The 24,465-nt window shown below is 38.3% G+C and overlaps 1 protein-coding gene across 5 annotated transcripts in view; it reads left to right on the top strand.

Moving 5' to 3' along the window:
- The first annotated feature begins 906 nt into the window (after positions 1-906).
- Positions 907-24,465, top strand: part of epb41a (erythrocyte membrane protein band 4.1a) — an 89,452-nt gene continuing 65,893 nt past the window's right edge. For 4 of the 5 annotated variants that reach the window (XR_005706755.1, XM_040122339.1, XM_040122338.1 and 1 more), the window contains exons 1-3: positions 907-1,084; positions 21,277-21,596; positions 23,121-23,402. Coding sequence is in view for 4 of the 5 variants with exons in the window: in XM_040122339.1 (XP_039978273.1) it covers positions 21,285-21,596; positions 23,121-23,402 (594 nt within the window). In the remaining variant the exon portion in view is untranslated. The remainder of the gene's footprint in view (positions 1,085-21,276; positions 21,597-23,120; positions 23,403-24,465) is intronic. The other variant, XM_040122340.1, reaches the window with a different exon arrangement.

The following is a 24,465-nucleotide window of genomic DNA, read 5'->3' as shown; positions in this document are numbered from 1 at the left end:
ATAGCCCTTTACACTTCAGAATTCATCCTGCTACTTCTATGAGCAGTCATGTCATCAATAAACACCAGTGACCCAGTTCCATTGGGAGCCATACATGCCCATACCATAACACTGGCTCCTCCATGTTTGACACCATGTTTTTTCAACCTAATGATGGCCTCCCTCCTTTGCATTGACACATCTTTGAACATTATATTGAGAGTTCCAGTTAACAGTTACCAAATGCAAATTCAACACTTGAAATCAACTCCAGAGCTTTTGTCTGCTTAATTTGTCCTGAAATTAAAGCTGAAAATCTACACTTCAATCACACCTTGATGGCGTCCTTTTATATGCATCCTGGTGGTTTACAGAAGCCAAATAATGAAAATTGTGTCACTGTCCAAATACTTATGGATATATATATATATATATATATATATATATATATATATATATATTTACTGTATGTATGTGTTTGTCCTCCTGAGTCTTTTTAATCTTTAATAACATCAAAATAAAAATAAACTCTTACAGTAACTAGTGTTTAAAGTGGCTATAATCAATATTTTGTAATAATAACAGAGTGAAAGGAGTCTTTATCTCCCATTCTCTACAGAGAATGATCAGCTTTACAGAGCTTTATAGTGAATTGTTGAGGTGCCTTACCAACAACTTTCCTGTTGGGACTGGTTAACTCTCATCCACTCTAATAGCATTTTTTTTTTTTTTTAACAAAGATCTAAAACAACTTCGTAATAGATTAAAAAAACAAAAAAAAGAATAGAAGTCGATCCTGAAAACTTATTCCTGGTCTTAGCGACTGTAGTTTGACAAAAAAAAAAAGAAAAAAGAGGAAGAAATCCGATTTTTAAGGGTCACTTAGTGATCATGCATAGTGCGCCTCTTCTGACTGGCTGGCTGTCAGACAACGCTGAGGGCAGAGCCAGCGCGGACGCAGCGTTTGCTCCTGGTACTTCAACACGGTGTTGAACGCCGCCGAGCAGCGCTTTATTAACCGATGCTTGTGAGGAAGAGTGACCGGTGGGCATCCGCTTTCGCACCGCATCTTTTCTTCTTCTGCTGGCAGATCTGAACAGAGCCGGTGAGTGACTGCTGCCGAGAGAACTGTTGACATTTTTCACATGCAGCGCCATTTGCAGACAGGTGCACCTACCGCCCCTCTTATTGTTACCACTGTCAAACGCGCTGCTTTTATTATGAAACGACCGCCGCAGGAAAATTAGGAATTGTTTTAATAAGGTGTCGACATGAATGTCATATACTAGAACATAATGCCTGATGATATGAAAGAGAGCGGGTGGGATGCATAGTTCTTTGTAAACAGCGATACTTTTCAGGTTTTTGTCCCAGAATAATCGCAGTGAAACCATAACCTGGAGCTGTTTTGTTGATAAATGCTGTAATAATGAATCATCTTAATCACCATCGCACTCTCATAATGTCCATAGCGGCTTTAATCAGTATCTCATGTTATCCATTTCTGATGGAGGGGGAGCAGGCGTCAGTTGGTGCATCTGTCTTTCCAGCACACTGTAGAATGATCGTGGCCACTGTTGATTGTGTACTGTCAGTAGAAGGACAGTCGTATGCTTTTAATTGTTTTAACTGACAGAGGAAAAGATAGTAGCATTCACTTCAGGTCAGGAGTTGCAGAGGAAACATGCTATTTTCATTGTTTCTTATGTTTTATGACAGTACTCCTATGCTACATGTGGCAAACACTACATATAGTTTCAAGGCCAGAGTCACACTGGAGTGTGAGGGAGTTAATATAGGCCCATAGTCTAGTTTTTACATTTGTTGTTTACATGTACGTATATAATATACAGAATGAAAACTGGTGACTGGCTTTAGTGTTGTGGCTGATCGGTACACTTGTCATTATCAACGTGTATGTATCGTGTTTTTGAATGTGCAGCCACTGTTTTCCATTAATTTTACTACAATATGAGAATCGTTCAATAAAGACATAGAACTAACTTCTGTAAGGTCATTTAAGGACAATACTATTCCTTGAAGTTGTACAGTTGTGTGGTGATACAATGTGGACTGTTATGAATGAGCACTTTCAGCTGCGTTGCCAGTAAACAATTCTCTCAGAGCTGGATGTGACTGGCCCACATGGTCAGTTTTAATTGGAGGGCAACATCGGTCTGAACTTGCTCCTTTAACGTTTATCGTCATTGCTACTCTTACACATTTAGTCCAGCCGGTGCTCTTTCCCCTAGTGGTAATATTGCACGACACCCATCGTGTGTCTCTTGATGTGGGCGTGAAAATGATGTCATGTGAGATAGCAGAGGCCTACTGGGCTTTACTCTGGTGAAGAACTGGCAGCATAAATCTCTAACTCCTGAGTATGGCACGGTGCTATGACGCAGATGTATAACTCAGTACAGCTGCAGCTTTGAATTAAAGGCCCAATCCTTAATTTTTTAAATGTATGAATTCGAACTAAATTCACATAAATAATTGGAGGTACATTCTGAAAATGTATTAAAACATAGACCTGTTCTCCTGCTGTTTTACAAAAAAAAAAAAAAAAACTGATGTAAACAAAGTTAAATGCATCTGTTTTTGTAGGTGTTGTCTCTTGGTACTGTATTAAAGACCTCTCAACTAGTTTTAGAGTGACTGTAGCTTCCAGTTGTATCAGAGTGTTGTTTGGTAGTACCTCTAGGAGTCACCAAAGTCTGAAAGGTCACTCATGGAACTGCTGGGGCTTTAAACCAATGAAACACTGTTCATGTGCGATATGAATGGATGTTGGGTGCTTGGTGTGAACCTGTCACTTTTTCTTCATGACTCTCTTGACTCATCTGCCTGATTATCTGTTGATATATGTATCTCCCCCCTCCTGATTTATTTCACTCTCACGTTCATTGTGTACAGCTGGCGTTTATTCTTCATCTCTAGAGACTACGGATGAACAAAGCAAATCATGCAGGCATACTGTACTTCCCCTCCTTGTCAATGCTGTTTTTTTCCACATTTAACAAACATTAACATAAGCTTCCTGGAAGAAAGAAATGGACAGAAGGAAGAAAGAATTAGAAAGAAAGGTAAAATAGAAAGAAAGAAGACATAGATCCCACCATAGATGATCCTACTTATACTTAAACTACTAAATAATGTGTCCTGGCATTAAGTTGTTTTACTTGTATTGTTACTTCTTCCAAGTAGGTAATGTGTTTTGTCAAACCTTTCTGTTTTTCTGTCAGTTTGATAGATATCTCAAACATTACATACTGCAACAGATTTCAGTTGCATTTGTTTGATAGCGATTAGTTGAATGTGAAAGTTCATTCTTGACTTTGGAAATAGTTTCACACAATAATCATAACTGACAGTCCACTTACTAGCTTTTCCTGGGAGCTTGAACTGCATCTCATGGTGTTCTTCAGTTGAAAGCTCTGGAGGAGATAGTTAGTGGACCTTCAGTTAAGATTATTTTGTCAAACAAGTGATTAGATTTGGGTGTGAGTAGTAACATGTTGACATTATACACTTTACAATTTTGCACAGAACCCCTTGACCATTGGATTTGTTTCAAGATAAGTCTGCCAAATTTGCAACAAAAGTACACAGCAGGTGCACACATCAACTCTGAGTATGCCTGGAAATGTTGGCAGCATTTCATTCATGGAGGGTGCTACACCAGCATGATGAACTTAACTGGCGTGTGAAAGAAATTTGGTATTCTCCATGTTACACGAATATGATATTTTGATGCAGATTTAGATACGGATTAAAAATTCTAAATATTTTTATTATGAAAAGAACACATTCTTAGGATTGTGCAGGTTCGGAGCTGTGTAGTGCTCTGATATTGATTTCTTCCGTCACTGTCATTGATGCCTCCTGTCTCCATTATCTTTATCCCTCAGGCCTATTTGGCAGTGTGACCCCGTACTGCCCTCTCCCCACACAGATGCTCTGTTATGGCTCATCTCTTTGTCTGTTTTAGGACATTTTACTTCACTTGTGTCTATCATTAAATATCCCCTGCCTCTGATTTCATCTGGGTTAGGCTGACTCCCAGTTTATAGGTTGTTTCCAGAGCTCATGCTAGCAGAGCGGGTGTGTGTGTGTGTGTGTGTGTGTGTGTGTGTGTGTGTGTGTGTGTGTGTGTGTGTGTGCGTGTGTGTGTGTGTGTGTTGGGGGTGAGGAGGGAGGGGTTTCCAGTGGTGACTGATAGACATCCAGATTCCTCTGACCTCCACATCAGCACACAGCAGCCTTTAATCCCATACAGGGCCCGATTAAATTTAAAGCCGCTTTCAGTCCCTAAACTCACTTTCGGCATGCTGACACAAGCTACCACATAGTCAGACATACAGATATGCTTAAGTATATTTTTCCTTTTCACAAATGCATTTAAGTTTTAACCTTTGATCCAAACCTTACTCTTAGTCCAAATCAAAGAATCTGTTTGAAATTTTAAAACTGTTTGACTTACATCAAACAATATAATCACATCATCACTCTACTTTGACCCTAGAAATCCAGTTGATTGTTTATATGTTTTGGTGCCCAATACTGAATCAAGATCTTTTCCAGTACTTGATCTTCTATATCTGTCTGAATGTGAACTAGAGAGATGGATAAAGAAAGAAAAAATATACAGGTGTGTGTAGTGTGTGGTCGGTGTTTTTGATGCCATATGTTCTTATAGCAGCTGGGCAGAATCTCTGACTTCCTACCTCTCAGCAGCTCGGTGTAGAAACATTTTTGACCCTTAGAATGTCCCATACAGTGGAGCAGCAGAGCTGCTAACCACTTCAAGCTATAAAATTCCCCTTTTTTAATACCCATTTGTGAGAATCTGTGTTCACCATCATCAGAGTCTAAAAACAGAGCTGCCCTGTCCCTTTGTCTGTCTGTCCCAATATCTGGATGCCTTTAGATTGCCATGGAATTTGGCTATGTAGCGATGGTTCCTAGTGGATGATTACTCATGATTTGTGTGGCCTGTTTTGTTCCAGACAAATTTAAGCCCAACTACTGATAAGCCTTTTAAGGGTTGCAAACCTGTCTGTATGCTGTTTGTTCTGTGTAACACATATGTTCATATGTTGGGTGTAAGAACAATACTGCCTCTTAAGGCCACTTGCATGTCTATAGGTATTAAGGCCTCCTTTTTCACAGCAGTAAACTAGAAATGGCAGAACGATCACATTGCAGTGGTGTACGTTCCTATGTTTGTACTGGTCCACACCATTATGCTGAGTGTGATGTGGGCATGTTTTGAATATTCTGCCTCTTCTGTTATCTGGAGAGCCTCTGGATAGGCCACATAGACTGACAGTCCTTTCAATATTTTTTGATATCATATGAGAAAAATATGATAAAGTAAGTTTGTTATTTTATGATACGTTAGAAACAATATAACATTGTGAGTTACAAGATATAAATACAATAGTGATGACAAAGAAATACTATAGATTTATTAAAAATATTTACCTACAGTATGGTGAAATTAGAAATAACATACAGTCCAGATCATAAAGATTTGGACAGCTACACATTTTTTGTTCTTCAGGCTCTGAGCTTCAGCACATTCATTTGAAATGAAATAACAGATACCACATTAAAGAGCCAGGTCTCACCTTAATTTGAGTAGGTTTCCATCAATATAGAAAGAACTGTGTGGGAGACAGAGCCCTTTAAACACACAGTGCACACAGCTTAGGGCTTCAAAAGTAATTGGACAGATACATATGAATTCAAACAAAATCATCATATTTAATAGTCTGTGTAAAATCCTTTGCAGTCTGTGACTGCCTGAAGTCTCTGACCAACAGACATCAGCAGACACTTTGTATCTTCCTCGGTGACGCTCTCCCAGAGCTTCACTGTAGACTCCTTCAGCTGTTGCTTGTTGTTGGGTCTCTCTGCCTTAAGTCGGGTCTTTAGCAGGTGGAATGCTGCTCAGTTGGACTGATTTTGACTCAGCCAGTCGAGGATATTCCATCACTGCACCTTGAAAAGCACTTTGGTTGTTTTCCCCGTATGTTTAGGATCACTGTCCTGCTGAATGATGACATGTCGTCCAATGGGTTTTGATGCATTCAACCTAATCTGAGCACAGAATGCTCCTATACACCTCTGCATTCGTCCTGTTGTTTCCGTCAGCTGTGAAATCATTAATAAATGCTAGTGGGCCAGGCACCTCTTTACTCCTCATATTGACAGACAACTCCTCCTCGATCTAAACGGCAACTCTAAACTCTGAATCAAGTCTGAGCCAAGTCTGAGTTCTTTTGTGCATGAACTAACATTGAGATGAGACACAGCTGCCAGAGAAACATTTAGTAGCCACGTGTCCAATTACTTCTGAAGCACTAAGCTGTGGGCACTGTGTGTTTAAAGGGCTCTATCTCCCACACAGTTCTTTCTATATTGATGTAAACCTACTCAATTTAAAGCTGAGACTTGGCTCTTTAATGTAGTATCCGTTATTTTATTAGGGTTCTAACCCCGAAGGGGCTGATGATCATTTATTGTTTTTGTGCCGGTTTATTATTATTATTATTATTATTATTAATATTATTATTATTATTATTATTTGTTGTCTGTTGCAGCAGCTCAAATTGCTCTGAGCTGGAATGAGCTACCAGCACCAAATTTGGTATAAAGCATTGCAGGACTGAGCAAGACATTCTACTATTAATGGGCAAGACTGGTCCAAAGGCCCAAAACAATTTATAGCAATAAAAAGCAAATAATTTCCCACAACATAATCATAGACATTTAGCAATATTCAAAACTTACAAAAAATGGCCATAAATGACCATTTGCAAACAGGTATTTGCTCAGTCTCACTCAGAACAAAGTACTTGACTGTCAGATCCCTTGTTTTGTGTTTTGCTGGATTATCCACTTTAGGTCTTCGCCGTTTAACTGGCATGATATCCATATAAGACAGTAGAGTGGCATCCTGTTTTACTTTATCGGTTGTAGAACAAAGCACTCGGTTTATCATCGTTAGACTGTGTGGATGCCTGATAAACTTTTTCTGAGTTTTGTTTACAAGCAATGGAGAGAAGTTTTCCCTGACCGCTACAATCCCCTTTTTTCACTACGTTAGGTGAATAATCCTCAGCTCTCCTCTTCATTTTTCATTCTGAAGGAGATAACATCACGGACTCTTCAGTTTCACCAAATTTATCCATCTTTAAAGATGACTTTTAAAATTCACTTTCCGAACTGAGTCGCAGCCATGTTGCATCACCTGACCTGAATATTGTGTGCTGATTCGCTGAATGAATTTATCAGGTCGTGTTCATGAACAGCACTGGCATTTTATGTTTTCTGCTGTAAGATTAAAATTGCGATGCCTTGACAATGGACGTGCACACCAAGTTTCGTTAACAGCACTTTCAGTGTGCAATTATTAATGGATGTGTGCACATGGCCTATCACATATTGATTCATAACTCAAGTAATACTGGAGAAATTTTGAGTGCACTGACTTCACTTTGATTTTTTGACTTCAGTATTAAGAGGAGCTTGGTGATTGGATAAAGCTCCAGAGAGGACAGTTATTTTCTGGGTTCCTCCATCATTGAGTGTAGTGAAGAAAAGCTGTTTTTCTATGTTTTTCATCTTATTTATAAAAAAAGATTGATGTAGATTAGTGATACCATTTTATGGATTAATCCATGTTGAACATATTTTGAGAATTTCCTAAATACACAATTACTGGTCTCTGAAGTATCTTCATATCTTCAAAGTAATTGCAATATATGTATTTAGAATACATGTAAGAGAAATACTGTGCAAATCTGAGTTTTGATATTACCCTTGTTCTCTTTTCATAAGCCTTTTATTAACTCTAGTCAAAGTATTTACTTTTGCTAATTTGTTTTGGAGGAATATATTACTAAACATCTCGGAAGTTGATTTTTTTTTTTTTTTTTTCTTCAATGAGGTCCCTAATGCATTTACTTTACGGAGGACGAGATAAGATGTTGTTTACTAAATGGACACTTTGGACACACTGTTGAATTTAGAATTTTTTTTCTGCGTACATTGGGATGATGAAACAAGTGTTTGATTGGTCTCACTCCTTTAAACAAAATTAAAGAGGCTGAAGTGACGTTGCTCAGCTTTTGGAAGCTTCAAACCTGCCCGTTGCTGCTCATGGATTTAAATTTTGGACGATTGAGCTGATTCCTTCTGTTGAGCGCAAAAAGGTTAAAACCTGCAAATTGCCGCTTGCAACTATATTTTCAGATTGAATGTGCTGAAGCTCACAGCCTGAAGAACAAAACATGTGTAACTGTCCAAACACTACCAGTAAACAGTAGACTGTAAACGAACGTCAAGTACGTAAAGCTCACTGCAGTTGTCACTTATCCCACCAGGCATCTTCAGGCACCAGACAAATATTATTAGATATTATTAAATATTATCAGGTCAGGTTTATTATTAGGGTTGTTTGAGGAGGAATGTCATATCGTTAGGCAATTCATCAGAGTAACATAAGATACAAGCAAGGCAGGCTACAAATTTTGATACGACCCAATTCTGGTTTCTCATTTACTATATATTGAGTAATATATATTCCTCTTTGACTGTGCAAATCTGATGTTTTCACATCACACATGATGATCATATTATAAACTAGTAAAAGCACTAAACATGAATCCTCTTGTCTACGCAGGTTATATTGCAGTCCAAAATAACTGAGAACAATGGAGTATTTCTTAGTTAAAACTAAAACCCATTGACCTATATTGGATTAATTTTTAATTCATTGATTTATACTGTGTTCTAGTTCAGGGGTTCGAAGCATCAGCCCAAAATATGATAAATATAAAGGCCTTGAACTAGCACTCACAACTTTTTAAATATTTCAGTATTTGTAAAAAGAGGTTCACACCTGCATACATAACATAACATTAGTTTTACACAACTTCCATTGCCTTCATGACACAGAAACATAAGTCATAATCAGATGATAATTAGATGTTAATTACTGTTGCATATGAAAAAATCGCCATGTTGGAACAAACATGGTTTTATTGCAGCAAAGAACTCATTTCACTGATGAACACACTTTCAGCTAAAAAGGAAGAGGAGCTGTAGTGTTTATCTGGACTGAAAAGCTGCAGACTCTTGTGTTATTTGTGACACCTGCTACAAACTGCTGCCTTAGACCATACACTGACTGAACAACCACCCACAAGAATGTGAACTGCATTTTTGTGTGTGTAGTTCTCGTTACACACTCCTCAGTACACCTGGAGCTGTGGAGCCCACGCTTTCAGTTTACTCTGCCCTGTCAGCACTTATGCGGCTGTGCCAGCATCCATTCAGCACTGCAGGCTGCCAGCAGCTTTTGGAACTTCATGTGAAAAGCTGTGATTTCTGTCCACCCTCAATCTGCCAGCATACCTTGAAGATCCTCTACAAACGCGTATTAAGGCATAGAAAAATCCTCTAATTCAGTGTGTCTGACATGGTTTTTGCAGAAAAAATATAATTAACACATTAAAATACTGGCACATACTCCTTCTCCCTCATTTAAAATTCCATAATATAGGAATATATCAATGCAAATAATATTAAATTCACAAGTTTAATTGCTGGACACAGGATGTCTCATACTTCACTGTAATATCCATTCTTAGTGTGCACTGGAAGCTTCAAGTTTCAACATCATACTTGTGTTTTCTGAATATTGGACCAGGATTGGCTTCAGTATTTGTAATGCCACAAGTCAAGCTAGGCCTGCCTCTTAAAATCAGGTTTTCAATTCACTCTGCACATATATCATTCTACAAAGTGAAGTTCAAACATTCAGCTATAGGAAAAAAGAAGAAAAACACATTGTTGACTGTAGGGGGACTTTAAAGCGTTGTATCAGGAGACATAAGTATATTAACATTTCAGACAGTAATGGCTCATCTCTCTCTGAAACAAGGAATTTAGAGTAGAATGTGTTGAATGGGTTGAACAAAGCTGAAGCTGTCTAATATTTCAAATACAGCTAGAGTAATCAATACCTGTCCAGCTTTTTCTCAAACTGTTTTCAAATGGACTATAAGAAATAAAAACAACAACACACCTCTCCGTAGGAGAGGAATTTTAGGAATTTTCTTTGGACATTGAAACACCACCCTGCCTGGTGCATCAAAATAATATACCAGTATTGAGTTTGTGCAACTCGACCCCTATTTAAACATTAAGGTTCCACTGTGCTTCAAAAAAGCTGTGTCATACAACATTGTTTGGCCATGTCTGAAAGCAAAACTTTTCATAGCTGTAATTAAAGGTCATGATCAAAGGCAGGGTCAGAAGTCTGCTGGCGAAGCCTTCTCCTGGCTGCATCCTAATGCCTACCTGATCTTTGTCCAATTGCTCTGTCTTTTGTGTGTCTTTGTTCTCTCAATGTGATGAATTGTACAAAACGGGATAAAGGTGCCCAGTCAAAGCATACTCAGGCTCCTAGGCTCTATTTTTCTCTCGTTATGTACTGTATGTCTTTGATGGTGTAGACAATGACAAACATGCCAGCTATAGCATAGAAAATAGCAAGAGATCCAGGAGCGTTCTCAGTAGGGTAATTTTCCTGTCCTAACCTGAACATATTCATCAGCTGGTCAGATAAAGGTCAGAATAGCTATGGTTGCCTAACATGCCAGCAGTTGTAAATGTTTTCCATTTCCAGGGTAAATATATGGTGCACTTCACTGATTTTATTTCCCCGTGCACTATAGTTCTGTATGCCAAAAGCAAAACCAGAAAACTCAAGGTGGTACTGGGGGCCGTGATTCTTTTTTTTTATAGACAAAGGAGGAATGTCAGGTAGTACATTTACTCTGGTATTGTACTTTATTAGAAATTTGAAGTACTTGTTCTTTACCTGAGTATTTCCATTTTATGCTATTTGATACCTATACTCCACTGCATTTCAGAGAGAAACATTATACTTTTTACTCCACTACATTTATTTTAGATTTTACAGAAAAATTATCAATGGGCTTATAAAAGTTGGGGTTGTTGGGGCACCAACCACTGGGGTTCCCAACGTTTTAATAAACTATAAAAAGTAAAAGTATTTTAAGCAGTTCAATTCAGAGACATTAGTTGGTGGTATACAACGACATTTATTGAGGTTAATGAAGGAGAAGGACTTTGCTGATTAGACCTCATTGCTGTGATGCATCCTCATTAAGCCTGGGCCCATGAAGATAGGAGATAAGTAAAATCCCCAGGAGAGCTAATATAGCTAAACTAGTATGTCAATTCACTGATTAGTTGATCACCAGAAAATCAATTGATCACTATTTTGATAAGTGATTAATAATTTAAGTCATCTTTCCAGCCACAATGTCAATATTTGTTACTTAAAATTTCTGAGTTGTGAGGATTTTCTGCTTTTCCCTGTCTTATGGGTTCATTCATTGTCCGTGTATTATCTCTTCATTCAATTATTTAATTCATGTTTTCAACTAAAAGTGGGTTAATGTATAAACAAAAAACCAAACAAGACTAGCTCAAAACCTAGAATGTGGTTGGACTGCCCTTCGTCTGTTTGCTTCTCTCCTAATCTCTGTGCTCACATATACAGTAATTTAATACATCTGAATTCCCATTAAAGCTGTTCTCATTTACACGTTTTTCTGTTTCTGTTGTCAGGCAACAGAACAGGTATGAAATAATTACTGAAACGTGGTCCATTAAGGTGATTTATTAACCTACAGTCACTTCCAAGCCTCTGCCCTGTATGCTAAAATCTTGATTTTATAACTGCTTCGTTGTCTAACAACATCACCAGACACATAAGTTAAAGACAACGGCTGTGCTCTGATTTCAGCTCTATTTACCTGTAAAATGATCAGTCAGAGAGAAAGTTAGAAGCTCATTCATATCTGTGTCAGCTGCTGTGAGATCAACTGAATGCACAGAGAGGTTTGCCTGTGGAGGGGAAGCCTGACCTCGCAGTCGCGGGGCAAAACTGGTGACTCTCTTCTATTGAAAGTAGCTAAGGTTTGTCCACTATATTTGTCGCTAGGTGCTTTTATGAAGAAAAGTCGCTAAAGGGGACTGAAAAGTCTGTAAATCCAGTGACAAAGGCGCTAAGTTGGCAACACTGCCTGTTAATGCCCCCATTGATGACACAATAGAAACTGTTTGTGCCAATTCATTCTTAAATAGCAACAGCCAATGAGCAAACTCCAACACTCGGCCTACTAATGGTGTAACTTAATCACTCACTCACTCACTCACGGACATAGGGCACTTGTAGTGTTGTCCAGCCAAAAACAAGTTTTACTTATTTTGTAAGTTGTACTTCTGTTACTTCTGACTTATGGTTTGTGGATTTTTGTCTTTTTGTCAAACTGCACACTGCGCATACCCAAAAACAAGTCTTAATTATTTCGTAAGTTGTACTTCTGTTACTTCTGACTTATGTTCGATGGATTTTTGTTTTTTTGTCACACAGCACACTGCGCATACCCAATGTCATAAAGTGGAAAACTTTCAGGCATTTTAATGATCTCTTAGGAGAATTAGTGTTTTTGACAGATATGGTTCAGCAGTGATGACAGACAGCCTGTAGCCTGTGTAATGATCATATAGGCATTATTAGACCAGAAACAAGCCTATTATGGGCTAAAAATAAAATAATTCCGATACAGGTACAACTATTACCTTGTGTAACTTACATAATCAGTTGTAGTGTGGATTTGTATGTGATCATGATGCTGCCTATATGAATTTTCATTGGGTAGCTGCATGGGAAAAGTCAATATGTGGTACAAAGAGGTGTTGATGCAAATGAAGGAGGCCATCATTAGGCTGAAAAAACAAACGTATCAGACAAATAGCAGAAACTTAAGGAGTGGCCAAATAAACAATTTGGTACATTCTTAAAAAGAAGGAATGCACTGGTGAACTCAGCAACACCAAAAGGCCTGGAATACCACGGAAGACAACTAAAGGTGGATGATCACAGAATTCTTTCCTTGGTGAAGGAAAACCCCTTCGCAACATCTAGCCAGGTCAAGATCACTATGGAGGAGGAACCGTATCATTTTTAAAGTCTACAATCAAGAGATGCCTTCATGAATGTAAAAACCGAGGGTTTACCATAAGGTGCAAACCACTGGTAACACACAAGAACAGAAAGGCCAGGTTAGACTTTGCCAGGAAACATCTAAAAAAGCCTGCCCAGTTCTGGAATAAGATTCTTTGAACAGATGAAACCAAGATTAACTTCTACCAGAATGATGGGAAGAGAAGAATATGGAGAAGAGAATATTGATGAAGAGACTGCTGCTAGAAGTAGCAGGATGAATTCTGAAGTGTAAAGGGCTATAATATCTGCTCAGATTCAGCCAAATGCTGCAAAACCGATACAACAGTGCTTCACAGTACAGATGGATAATGACCCTAAACATGCTGCAAAAGCAACACAAGAGCTTCTCAAGCCAAAGAAATGGGATATTCTTCAATGGCCAAGTCAGTTACCTGACCTCAACCTAACTAAGGATGCTTTTCACTTACTGAAGAAGACTAAGAAGAGACCAATCTGGCCTTTCTGTTCTTGAGTGTTACTAGTGGTTTGCACCTTGTGGTAAACCCTCGGTTTTTACATTCATGAAGGCATCTCTTGATTGTAGACTTGACAATGATATGCTTACCTCCTCGAGAGTGTTCTTGACCTGGCTAGATGTTGTGAAGGGGTTTTTCTTCACCAAGGAAAGAATTCTGCAATCATCCACTTTAGTTGTCTTGTTCTCACCTCAACTGAGCATGCTTTTCACTTCCTGAAGACAAAACTGAGGGCAGAAAGACCCACAAACAGGCAGCAACTGAAGGCAACTGCAGTAAAGCCCTTTGCAAAGCAACTCAAGGGAGGAAAATCAGCATTTGGTGACATCCACAGGTTCCAGACTTAGGGCGGTCATTACCTGCAAAGGATTTTCATCCAAGAAAAAAAAAAAAACCTTATATTTATGTTGGTTCGTCCAATTACGTTTGAGCCTCTGAAAATGAGGGACTGTGTATAAAAATGACTGTAATTCTTAAACAGTTAATGCAATATTTGCATGTTAAACTCCTTGAATTAAAGCTGAAAGTCTACATTTCAATCACATCTCAATAGCTTTGTTTCAAATCCATTGTGGTGGCGTACAGAGGCAAAATTTAGAAAATTATGTCACTGTCCAAATACTTATGCACCTAACTGTATAACCATTGCAGCTGCCTAGCATTAAATAATGTGGTAACAATTTATAATAATGGTACAAATCATATACTTAAGTAATGCTGTGACTCATGATGATTTAACTTAAAACATTAATTACTGCAGATTGTATCATGTATTCTTGTTGGTTACATGGACAAATGATCAAGTCACTATAACTTTATGTGAGTAGTTCTCATAAATTTGCTCAGCCTCTCTGGGGAAAAAAAAAAGAAAAAGCTTTATATTTGTATGAGAATAGACCCAGTGGTATTTTTGAATCATTTAGTGGGTGGAAAATCACGTTTCTTAAAGAAAATGTATTTGTGTTGTTGAAAGCAGTGGAGTGGGGCACTAAAACCAAAATCATCAAGCAGGTACCAACTGACAAATTAGAGACTGATCAGACATGTTTAAGTTCAACAGAAGTGCCACATGCTTAAATTTTATTTGGATGACATTTGATTGCTTTTGTTCAGTATTCAGTTTTCAAGGGGATGTAAATTATTGAACACATAATCAAGTAATGTGACTAAGTAACTTAATAATGAATCAAGAATTACAATGTGAAGAATTTTAAGTAGCAAATACTTCCTTTTAGTCAATGTTCGTTAACTATTTAAAACTGAGTATCACGACATGACTACTTGGGGGGACACAAGTCAGGTAAGTAATGGTGAGCTTGTGTGAGATATTGATTAAGTAAATCTCTTACACTCCGCTGTCAGTTTACTGGGTAGACCATGGCACTTTTGTTGAACTTAAACATGTCTGACCATTCACTAATTTGTCAGTTGGTGCCTGCTTGATGATTTTGGTTTTAGTGCATCTTTCTCTGCCGTGCTCCACTCCACCGTATTTGTGTTGTTGTTGAAAGCAATGTAAAAAAAAAAAAAAAAAAAAAAAAAAAAAAACACAAGTCCTGTTCCACCCGCAATGTTGTAAATGTTACAAAAATACCATTGGCTCTATTCTCAGAAATATGAAGCTGTTTTTATTTTTTTTTATCAGAGAGGCTGAATAATCACATGGTCCTGAAATAAACTGTTACGTAAGAGCCCCGGGGCCCATGGTACTTTAATGCTGCCGTGATTAAAAATAATCCTTGCGTTTATAATTATATTGGTTTGACCAATTACTTTTGAGCCTCTGAAAATGAGGGACTATGTATAAAATGGCTGTAATTCCTAAACGGTTAGTGAAATATTTATTTGTTAAACCCCTTGAATTAAAGGTGAAAGTGTACACTTCAATCACATCTTGACGGTTTCATTTCAAATCCATTGTGGTGGTGCACAGAGGCCAAATTATGAAAATTGTATCACTGTCCAAATACTTATGGACCTAACTATGTAGCTGATAATAGGATTTTAAATTCAGGACATTAATTATAATTGAGAATATTACACTATGGTATTAGTACTTTTATTTAACTAAAGGATCAGGGTACTTCTTCCACTGCTGATTATAGACATACTGTAGTTACTGTAGTTAAAAGTTAAAACTATATAGACAGCAGGAGATTTGTGAGATTAGAATGAGTGCCTGTGGAGATGACACTTGACACTAGGAATGCCAGAGAAAAAAACAATAACCTTGTGTTAAACATCTGTCAGAGTTGATTTAGATATTTACATTTATAAAAATAGAAGCGTACCTGTTCCTTGAGGACATTTGACAGACAAAAAAACTCTAGACTCAAATTGTGCTTTCTGTGAAAATTCACACTGGCATGAAACTGCTGTATAAAAATGGTCTTACTGTGACTTTGAAAACTTTGTAAATGTAAATACCCAGTACTTGGAGCATAGTAAAATTTGCATCCGTATTTACCAGGTGTTTTGACATTGTTTTTCCTTAGAGCTCTTCTGGGTAGTTTGTTTATTATGTCATACACATAGAGTGGCCCAGCCGACACAGACACCCAATATACTGTTGCAGTCGTGAAACAACCTTTGTAATTTATTATCATGCAGCCTGAAGAAGTCAGAAGAGATGAAGATGATTTTACTAAACAAGTGTAATCCTTAAATCATTACAAAATGGACATTGTTGTCAGTCATGTAACTCACATAACAAAAAAAGCCTTTTCTTTTCAGGGAGAACGCTGCTTTAAAAATTATTCTTTGTTTGCAGTAACCCGTAGTTAGTAAGTACTCCGGCCTGATTACCTGATAGTCAGAGTACAGGATGGAACACTTGATATGATGGATCAGGTGGAGTCTCCTTCCTGTCCGAATGGATTTGAGGACTCTGCTCTGATCTTTCACGTACAAGCAGCATCGCTTTTGACCAACCAGTTCTCCAACCGTAAATCCCTTCATTGTCATGGTAACAATAATAAATGTAGTTAAGGTTATGGAACTGTCACTGTTTGATTGAGTTTTGGCACAAAAAGTACTTGGTTAGTTTTAGGGAAAGATCATGGTTTTTGGGGTGGAACAGTCATGGATAAAACAAACAATGTTGACTATTGGTTTCACACAGGAAACAAACAGCGGTCTCCTGTGTTAAAGTCCTGTCTTTTATTGACCGATCTATCCACCCTAACCTCCTCCTAACATGGACTTTGTAGCTCAATATACTACGTTATCTGACTTCCTCCTTTGCTCCTGTCATAATTACTACTGCTGCTAGAGGTCTCTTAACAATAACTATGAGTCATGATAAGGTGCTTGAACGGACAACCTATGGGGTTGTTTTTCATGGGAGGGCCATCTTCTTTTAACAGGCTGAGTGTGAGTGGGTGAGATACTTTTCAGTCGGTAAAATACGCTCCTCTCTTTTTAGGGACGGCATTGTTAGTGTGTTGGTCGGGACACCACTTTGGTGTAGACTGAAATATCTCAGCAACTATTACATGGATTGCCATGAAATTTGTAGTTATTCATGATTCAGAGATCAGGTTTCCCGATGACTCTGGCAGTCTCCTGAGCTTTTCCTCCAGCACCACCAGCAGGTTAAAATGTTCACTTATCCTGTGAAATATCTCAACATATACTGGATGGATTGGCACAAAAAATTGTACAGACATCAATTGTTTACAGAAGATGAACCTGAATGAGTTTGCTCTGCCAAAAAGTTGTCAATTGAGAACAACTCATTGTCACTGTGAACATGTTAGCATCATGGATTTGGTTAGCAAGTGGTCATTAGCAGTTAGCACAAAGCACCGCGGTGTCCAAGTACAGCCTCACAGGGGAGCTACCAGAGTTGAAGAATTTTAATGTTGTTTTGATATCTCCTTCATGCAGCAGTGATGGTCAGACTCACCAGCATGAGACACCTAAGAAATGATGTTAACTATAAGACTCTGACTTCATTTGGGGAAAAAAAACATTAATTTTGTTCTTGAAGGCGGTAGTTTAGAATTGGATTCGATGTCAGACAATTTCATTAACCAAATAACATCTCGTTCTTCACTTACCCATCTCTCCTGGTAATATATAACACACTCTGTGACACAAGTACACTAGTACAACAAATTGGTCAATATCACAAAATTCTGTGCAACAGAATGCCTGTTGGGGGTGTGGGCAAGGGGAAGTCCCACTGGAATGCTTCTGGTCTCTGTTGAGTTGGCAGCGTCTGTCCTGGTCTTAAGTCGGGTAAGGATTCTAGTCATCCCCTCGTACTTTCTGGCCTTTAATGTACCTCCATCTCTCTATTCTCCCCACTGATAGATACTGTGTTGTGCACTGTGTATTAAAGTTTTAATAGTAAAGCGAGGCATCATATTTTATAATCTTCTCTTATATTTTGCATTAAATCTTAATCTAGAAAGTAATTAGTAATTAAACATGTCAAATAAATGTAGTGAAGTAAAAAGGCAATTATTATATGTATTGAAGTCGAAGTATGAAACAGGATGATATTCAAATATTAAAAGAAGGTACAAGTTCTTCAAAATTCCACTTAAGTACAAACTTCAGTAAATGTACTTAGTTGCATTCCACCATCCTTCACATGAATGCAGGTATCTAAGTACAGTTTATATTTCCCAAACACAGATATCCAAAAAACAGTTGTTTTTGTATTAGTACCGCGAGCCAGGTAGCAGCTACAGGAAAAAAGTGATCATATCTCTTTGCTAGAAGGTTTTATTTTAAAGCAGCTTATTGTTCCATAGATTTTCATACATTGCTGTCTCTCTTTTCTTTAACCTTCCACTCTGACATGGTGTTGTTGCCACAGCAACAACATGACTGTTGTGGTGTTTCAGCTGATGCAATTGGCGCAGCCGCCCACCTTCACTGCTGTAATGAAAAGACTGTGCAGGCATCAGAATGTAATTATGAGCTGTCAACTCACAAACAGCCACATCAACTACAAGCCAAGTGCTGTTGCCGGTGAGGGGATGATGGAGAATAGAACAAGTGATCATGGCCGACAGACCGACAAGATGATGAGTGTTTTACCAGATGAGTGTTTTACCAGACGAGTTTAGTTTTGCCATTAGCACCAAGTCTAAGTGAGACAGTAGTTTTAAACCCTGTGGCAATAAAGACACTTCTGAGAAACCCAGTGTGAAATAACTTACCATGCAGCTCAGACTGGCATTTAATTCTTGGCATTTTTTAAAGATCATAGTGTGATGATTGCAGAAATTCCATTCCAAGTCAATTTTTATGGGATTTTTTTTTTCAATAATGGAAGTTTTTTTTTTGTAAAATCTGTGAAGGATAAAGTTGCGCTCAAGACATTACAAGACAGGAGAGACTGGCTGCTGATGTAGTTCTGGGCTTGCTACACAGAAAGGATTTTTCTACTTGTGAAATACTGTCAGGACAGTCCTCATTTAGTCCTCAGCATCATGCAGGGCAGTTTCATGAAGTGTGTTTAGCATTGTTCCTTAATGATGTATGTGCAGAGGTTGTTTTCACATTCATCCCTGGAAGGGGTAGAGTGCTCCTCTTAATTCTCAGTTGAATATGTGTGTGTACAAGCAGGATTTGTGACATCACAAATAGTTTGGACACCAGTCATGGTCCATTATGCAGCCTACATAAGATTGTTGCGGAAATTTAAAGCCTCCAGCACACATACGTTACGAATGGACTTTTCAGTGAAGTAGGAGACATTTTGTGTCCAGTTAAACTTTCGAAATGAAAAATAATTGCATGTATATAGATTGTGGAAATACCATATCAGACACAAAATATTATCCAAAACAGTATTTTTATATGTCTTTAATAATAATAATAATAATAATAATAATAATAATAATAATAATAATAATAATAATAATAATAATAATAATAAAAAAATCACTCCTAACTTAATCAAAGTTTTTTTTCCTAAACTTTAATGCCCCCCCACGTTCATTCTCTCTTTTTCAGTTAAAACATGTTCAGAGGGGGTCTTTAAAGACTTTCGTTATTTCATTTTTTACTTGTTTTGAGCATTAAAGTTTATTCTTGACCTTGGGAACAGTTATAACAGTTATATATATATATATAAAATGATAACTCAAAGTTCACTTATTATCTTTTTCCAGACCTTTTAATTGCATCCCACTGTCTTCATCAGTATCTGGATTGGCTCACTTGTCCTCAGACTCACCCCATTTAGCCCAGGACCACTTCACTATCACCTTATCAAAGATTCATACTTGCTGACTAACTTCATGACAACTCAGACAATTCATTTGCTGATGAAGACTTTGAAATGTGGTAGAAAGCACAGGAAAACACAAATAAATGGACCTTGAGTTAAGATATTGTCAAATCTTGCTTGTTTTGCTCAGCCATCACTTTTTTTCAATCCTGTTCTGTTGATTTTTCTTTAATTAGTCAATGACTGAAGACATTTGAAACATCTGTCAGGGCTTTTCAGATTTCCAGAATATATATAGATAAAACATATACTAGCTACAACAGGCAGCACTAAAACCTTAAAAGGCCAAATATTTTTTGTCCTGAGGTCCCATTAATGTCTTATCCAGCATCCACATAATATACCTTTTATGAAGTGCTGAGCAGCAGCAGTTATGTGAGCTCCTTGAGGGGTTCCTTGGTGGCAGCTGTAGCTTTGGTGGTAGTTCTACTGAACCATTAATTGTAGTTTTGGAGGTTTTTAGTGATCTTAAGGAAGACGCTGAACGCCTCTTAAAAAAAACTCCCTGGTTCCTCCTATCCTCATATTTAGTGTTTTTAAATAAGACACTGAACGTAAGTCTTGAAAATGTAAGTAACTTAGGAAAAAAAAATCTGCCGACTATAATGTAATGTCCTTGAATCTTTGATCAAGTAAACTGGCTGTTGTCAGTACGCTTGCTATATTTCTAAGTGCAAGTTTAAGAGTTAAAGGGGTAGTACACCACTTTATACACAGGAAGGTCAGTTTACTCATCATGACTAGCACTACTCAGGCTGGTAAAAATAAAATCAATTAAGTATCATCTTTTCTTTGTTCTCTGAGAAAGTAACCCTAGTGACATCATCAGGGTTATTTCCAATTGGGCCTGGAGATTTCAGCATTTGTGAAATGTGTTATGAACTGGGGGCATGGAGCTTGAGAGGTGGGGGGTGTTTACCATAAAATGATGGTTTAAATAGAGATACTGTTAAGTTGCATTATAGAAAATGTAGGGTCCAGTGTTTTTTGAGCTTGACTTACACTAGGGACATATGTAAATCAAGATATCTCAGCCTAACTTGCTTTGATTTTGACAGTTCTTTTTTTTTTTTAAGCTGGCAGTGTGAATCCCCCAATTTTATCCCAAATACCAAATCCCAGGAGTATCCCTTTAAAGCAAAAGCATAAAATTAAAATGTTGCACTTTTCTCACTGACATATTGACTTGAAAATATGCTCTTATGTCGAGTTTCCTGCAATTCAGAAATGTTGCTCTGCATCATTGTTCACAAGTGCCAGACTGTGTGTTTTATTCCAATTTTCCCAGCTCATAAGGCAGATACGCCAATAAATGAAATAATGTAGCAGTCAAAGATTCCATTTCCACCTGATATTAACAGTTCATCTGTTTCTTTATTTTATCTGGATTAGCATATACTGAATTACACACCTGTATCCGTTCCATAACTTGATTTTGTCCTCAACCTCCATAGCTGTTGCCATGACAACAGACGAGGCAGAGAGTCACCAGAAGAAGCCAAGGCAGCAGGAGGAAGCTGGCCAGGACGCCGGGCCACCGTCACCGGAGGAGGAGCAGCTCCGGCCTCGCAACCGCAACTCTGCCGGCCGCGGCCTCTCACGCCTCTTCTCCTCCTTCTTGAAGAGGCGCTCACAGTGTGAGAGCGAGGGGGGAGAGAAGGACGACAAGGAAGACGAGGAAGCTAAAGCCCCCATTGCTGACCCCGAACCTGAACTGAGGACAGAGGGAGAGGTCGCCCTGGATCAGCACTCAGTAAGCAGTGCTGAGGCTCAGGTCAGCCTGTACTGAATGCTGTGTGTCTGTTTCTATGGTAGGGGTGGGCAATACCACAAGATGTGGTTCCGATCTAATGCCAAGTAATACCAGGAACAGGATCATTGATATCAATCCTGATAATGATACTTTTCATTGTTAAAAGCAGCTATTATACTGTCATGTAAGGGGGAGAAATAAAGTATGTCATGAATTACTACGTGAATGCATTATTAATGGCCAACTTCTGAGTATATTTTAATGACCACCAAGTAATATGCCAGACATGAGGCATTTATTTTTTACTATTCTCTACATCACATGCATGTTCAAACACGAGACAGTTTTTATTAGTAAATAAAAAATGTACACGATGTGAATATTCCTAACTAAAGATGTATTCACTGCATGAATGCACATACCAGCAGTAGAGATGCAAATGTTGCCACACTAAGAAGAGTGTAACGTGACGTATCCATTTACCACCCCACCCAAAGTCTAAAGTATATTCTAAAGCCCTTTTCATTCATGGAATACGTAACAATGCTGGCTTTATCTAGCTGTTAGTGTGATGGATATTTTTTCAGGCATAGGTGACTTACAAGAGCCCAGCGCTGAGTTAAAAATGATTTCTGTTTCTCACTTTCTGCTTCATGGATGGATTTTAGAATTTATTTTGCCACTGAAGCCTTACAAGAGTTTTTTTTTAACCTCTTTTGCCCTGGTCGCACGGTGAGGGGAAAAATAGAATATAGACTGATCTGATCTGAGAAGAATCCTCAAACGTGGCTCTCTCTCAGTGTTTCATAGTTTGAGATGTGGATTATTCAGACAGGAGACCACCATGTTAAATTGACTCAGATTGACATAAAAGGGTGCATGTCTGAAAGGGGCTTTACTGTATCTGCTACAGGTGTCCATCCTGCTGTGAACCAGGGGTAACAACATGAAGTCATATTTGGCCAAAAATAAAATCTTGATCCTGCGGTTGCTCATATAAAGTGTTTGAACTCAAACTGTAAATACTCTGTCATAAGAAATGAGACAGACAACTGAGAAGCAAGGGCATGAGACAAACACATCAGAGGTTGTCATTAATGAGTTTTCATGAGTTCCCTCAAATGTTTTAATCTCTTGTGACTGTTATTGTTGTAACATAGCAATTTCATGTGTCTTGGGCAAAGCTTTCTGATGTCAAAAACAGCCAAGTGTAATGTCATGTCTACACAGGTGTTTCAGCCACATTTTTCAGTCATCTTTCTCATGTGTCCTTCTGAACAGATTTGCTCCTATTTTCATCAATCCAGCTGTGTAACCCAAGCCGAAGAGTATTTTTATTTCTTCTACAGTATTTTTATTCTGTTTTATGCATATAACACTGTTTTGATCTGATTGTTTTGCCAACCAGTTTCTACTGTCTGTATTCACATAACAACCATTTGATCACTTGGCCGGTTTAACTTTAGTGGTTAATGTGTAAATCTGTCACAAGGACAGATGGTTAAGAAAGTGTAGACTTCATTGCAATCAAACTGTCTTTGTCAGGCTGTCCAGGTAGAGAAGAAAGAAACTGAGGAGGAGGAGGGTGGAAAGAAGGACGAAGAAGACAACAAGGAGAAAGGAGAGGAGGCTGCCCTGGAGAAGGAGGATAAGGAGAAGGAGACGGAGGAAGAGAAGGGGTCCGGTCTTGAAGGAGGCAGTAAGGTAGAGAAGGAGGATAAGACAACCGAGGAGCAGACCAAAGCTCCTAGAGATCCACGCCGACCCAAGACCATGCAGATCAAAGTCACCCTGCTAGACGACACTCTGTATGAGTGTGAACTGGATGTAAGAGCATTTTTAATTTTAATTTTTTCATACATCATGCACACACAAAAGAAAAAAGGTACTCTCATCTGGTTAAATGATTTAATTTTAATATATGCAGACACAGCTTGTTGTTGAAAGTACCAGAGTATATCACTTTAAAAATCAGTCATATACAGGTTATAAAGCATTAGTGTTACACCAGTTTTATGCAGGTTTATATTCAAGTACATTTCATTTTCATTATTTATTTTTGGCTGGAACAACAACGGGGCCAGCCCAATAAAGGCCCTATGTCTGTGACTTAGTGAGTGAGTGAGGAAGTTACACCATTGGTCGGCCAATTGATCTTTGCGCTTTCAAAATGAGCTGGTGTTTCTACTGCGTCATCAAGGGGGTGTTAACAGGCAGTGTTGCCAACTCAGCGCCTTTGTCGCTGGATTTACAGATTTTTCACACCCCTTTAGTGACTTTTCTTCACAAAAGCACCTAGTGACAAATATAGTAATTTTTTGTGACAAACCTTAGCTACTTACAATAGAAGAGAGTCACCCGTTTTGCCCCCCAACCGCAAGGTCAGGCATTACTCCACAGGCAAACCTCTCTGTGTGTCTCATTCAGTTGATGGCACAGCAGCTGACACGGATGTGAATGAGCTTCTAACTTTCTCCCTAGTGATCATTTTACAGGTAAATAGAGCTGAAATCACAGCACAGCCGTTTTCTTCAACTTATGTATTTGGTGATTTTGTCAGGCGACATTGAGGTTTTAAAATCAGGATTTTAGCAGTGCAGAAAAGCAGCTTGGAAATGGCCTGGAAGTGACTGTAGGTTAATATATCGTCTTAATGGGCCACGTTTCAGTAACTATTTAATACTTTTTCCGTCGTCTGACAACAGAAACCGAAAAACGTAAATGGGAACAGCTTTAATGGGAATTAAGATGTATTAAATTACTGTATATGTGAGCACAGAGAGTAGAAGAAGCAAACAGATGAAGGGCGGTCCTGCTTTTCTTTATAGGGCTTATTCAGTTTATGGCTTTGGTTAGCTCTGCTTAGTTGAGGTAAATAGGCTTTTGCGTG

Source organism: Xiphias gladius, chromosome 24 (genome assembly GCF_016859285.1).
Source record: "Xiphias gladius isolate SHS-SW01 ecotype Sanya breed wild chromosome 24, ASM1685928v1, whole genome shotgun sequence".
NCBI classification, from domain to species: domain Eukaryota; kingdom Metazoa; phylum Chordata; class Actinopteri; order Istiophoriformes; family Xiphiidae; genus Xiphias; species Xiphias gladius.
Note: the sequence above shows the minus strand (reverse complement) of the source record. Positions and strands in the feature narration are given on the sequence as shown.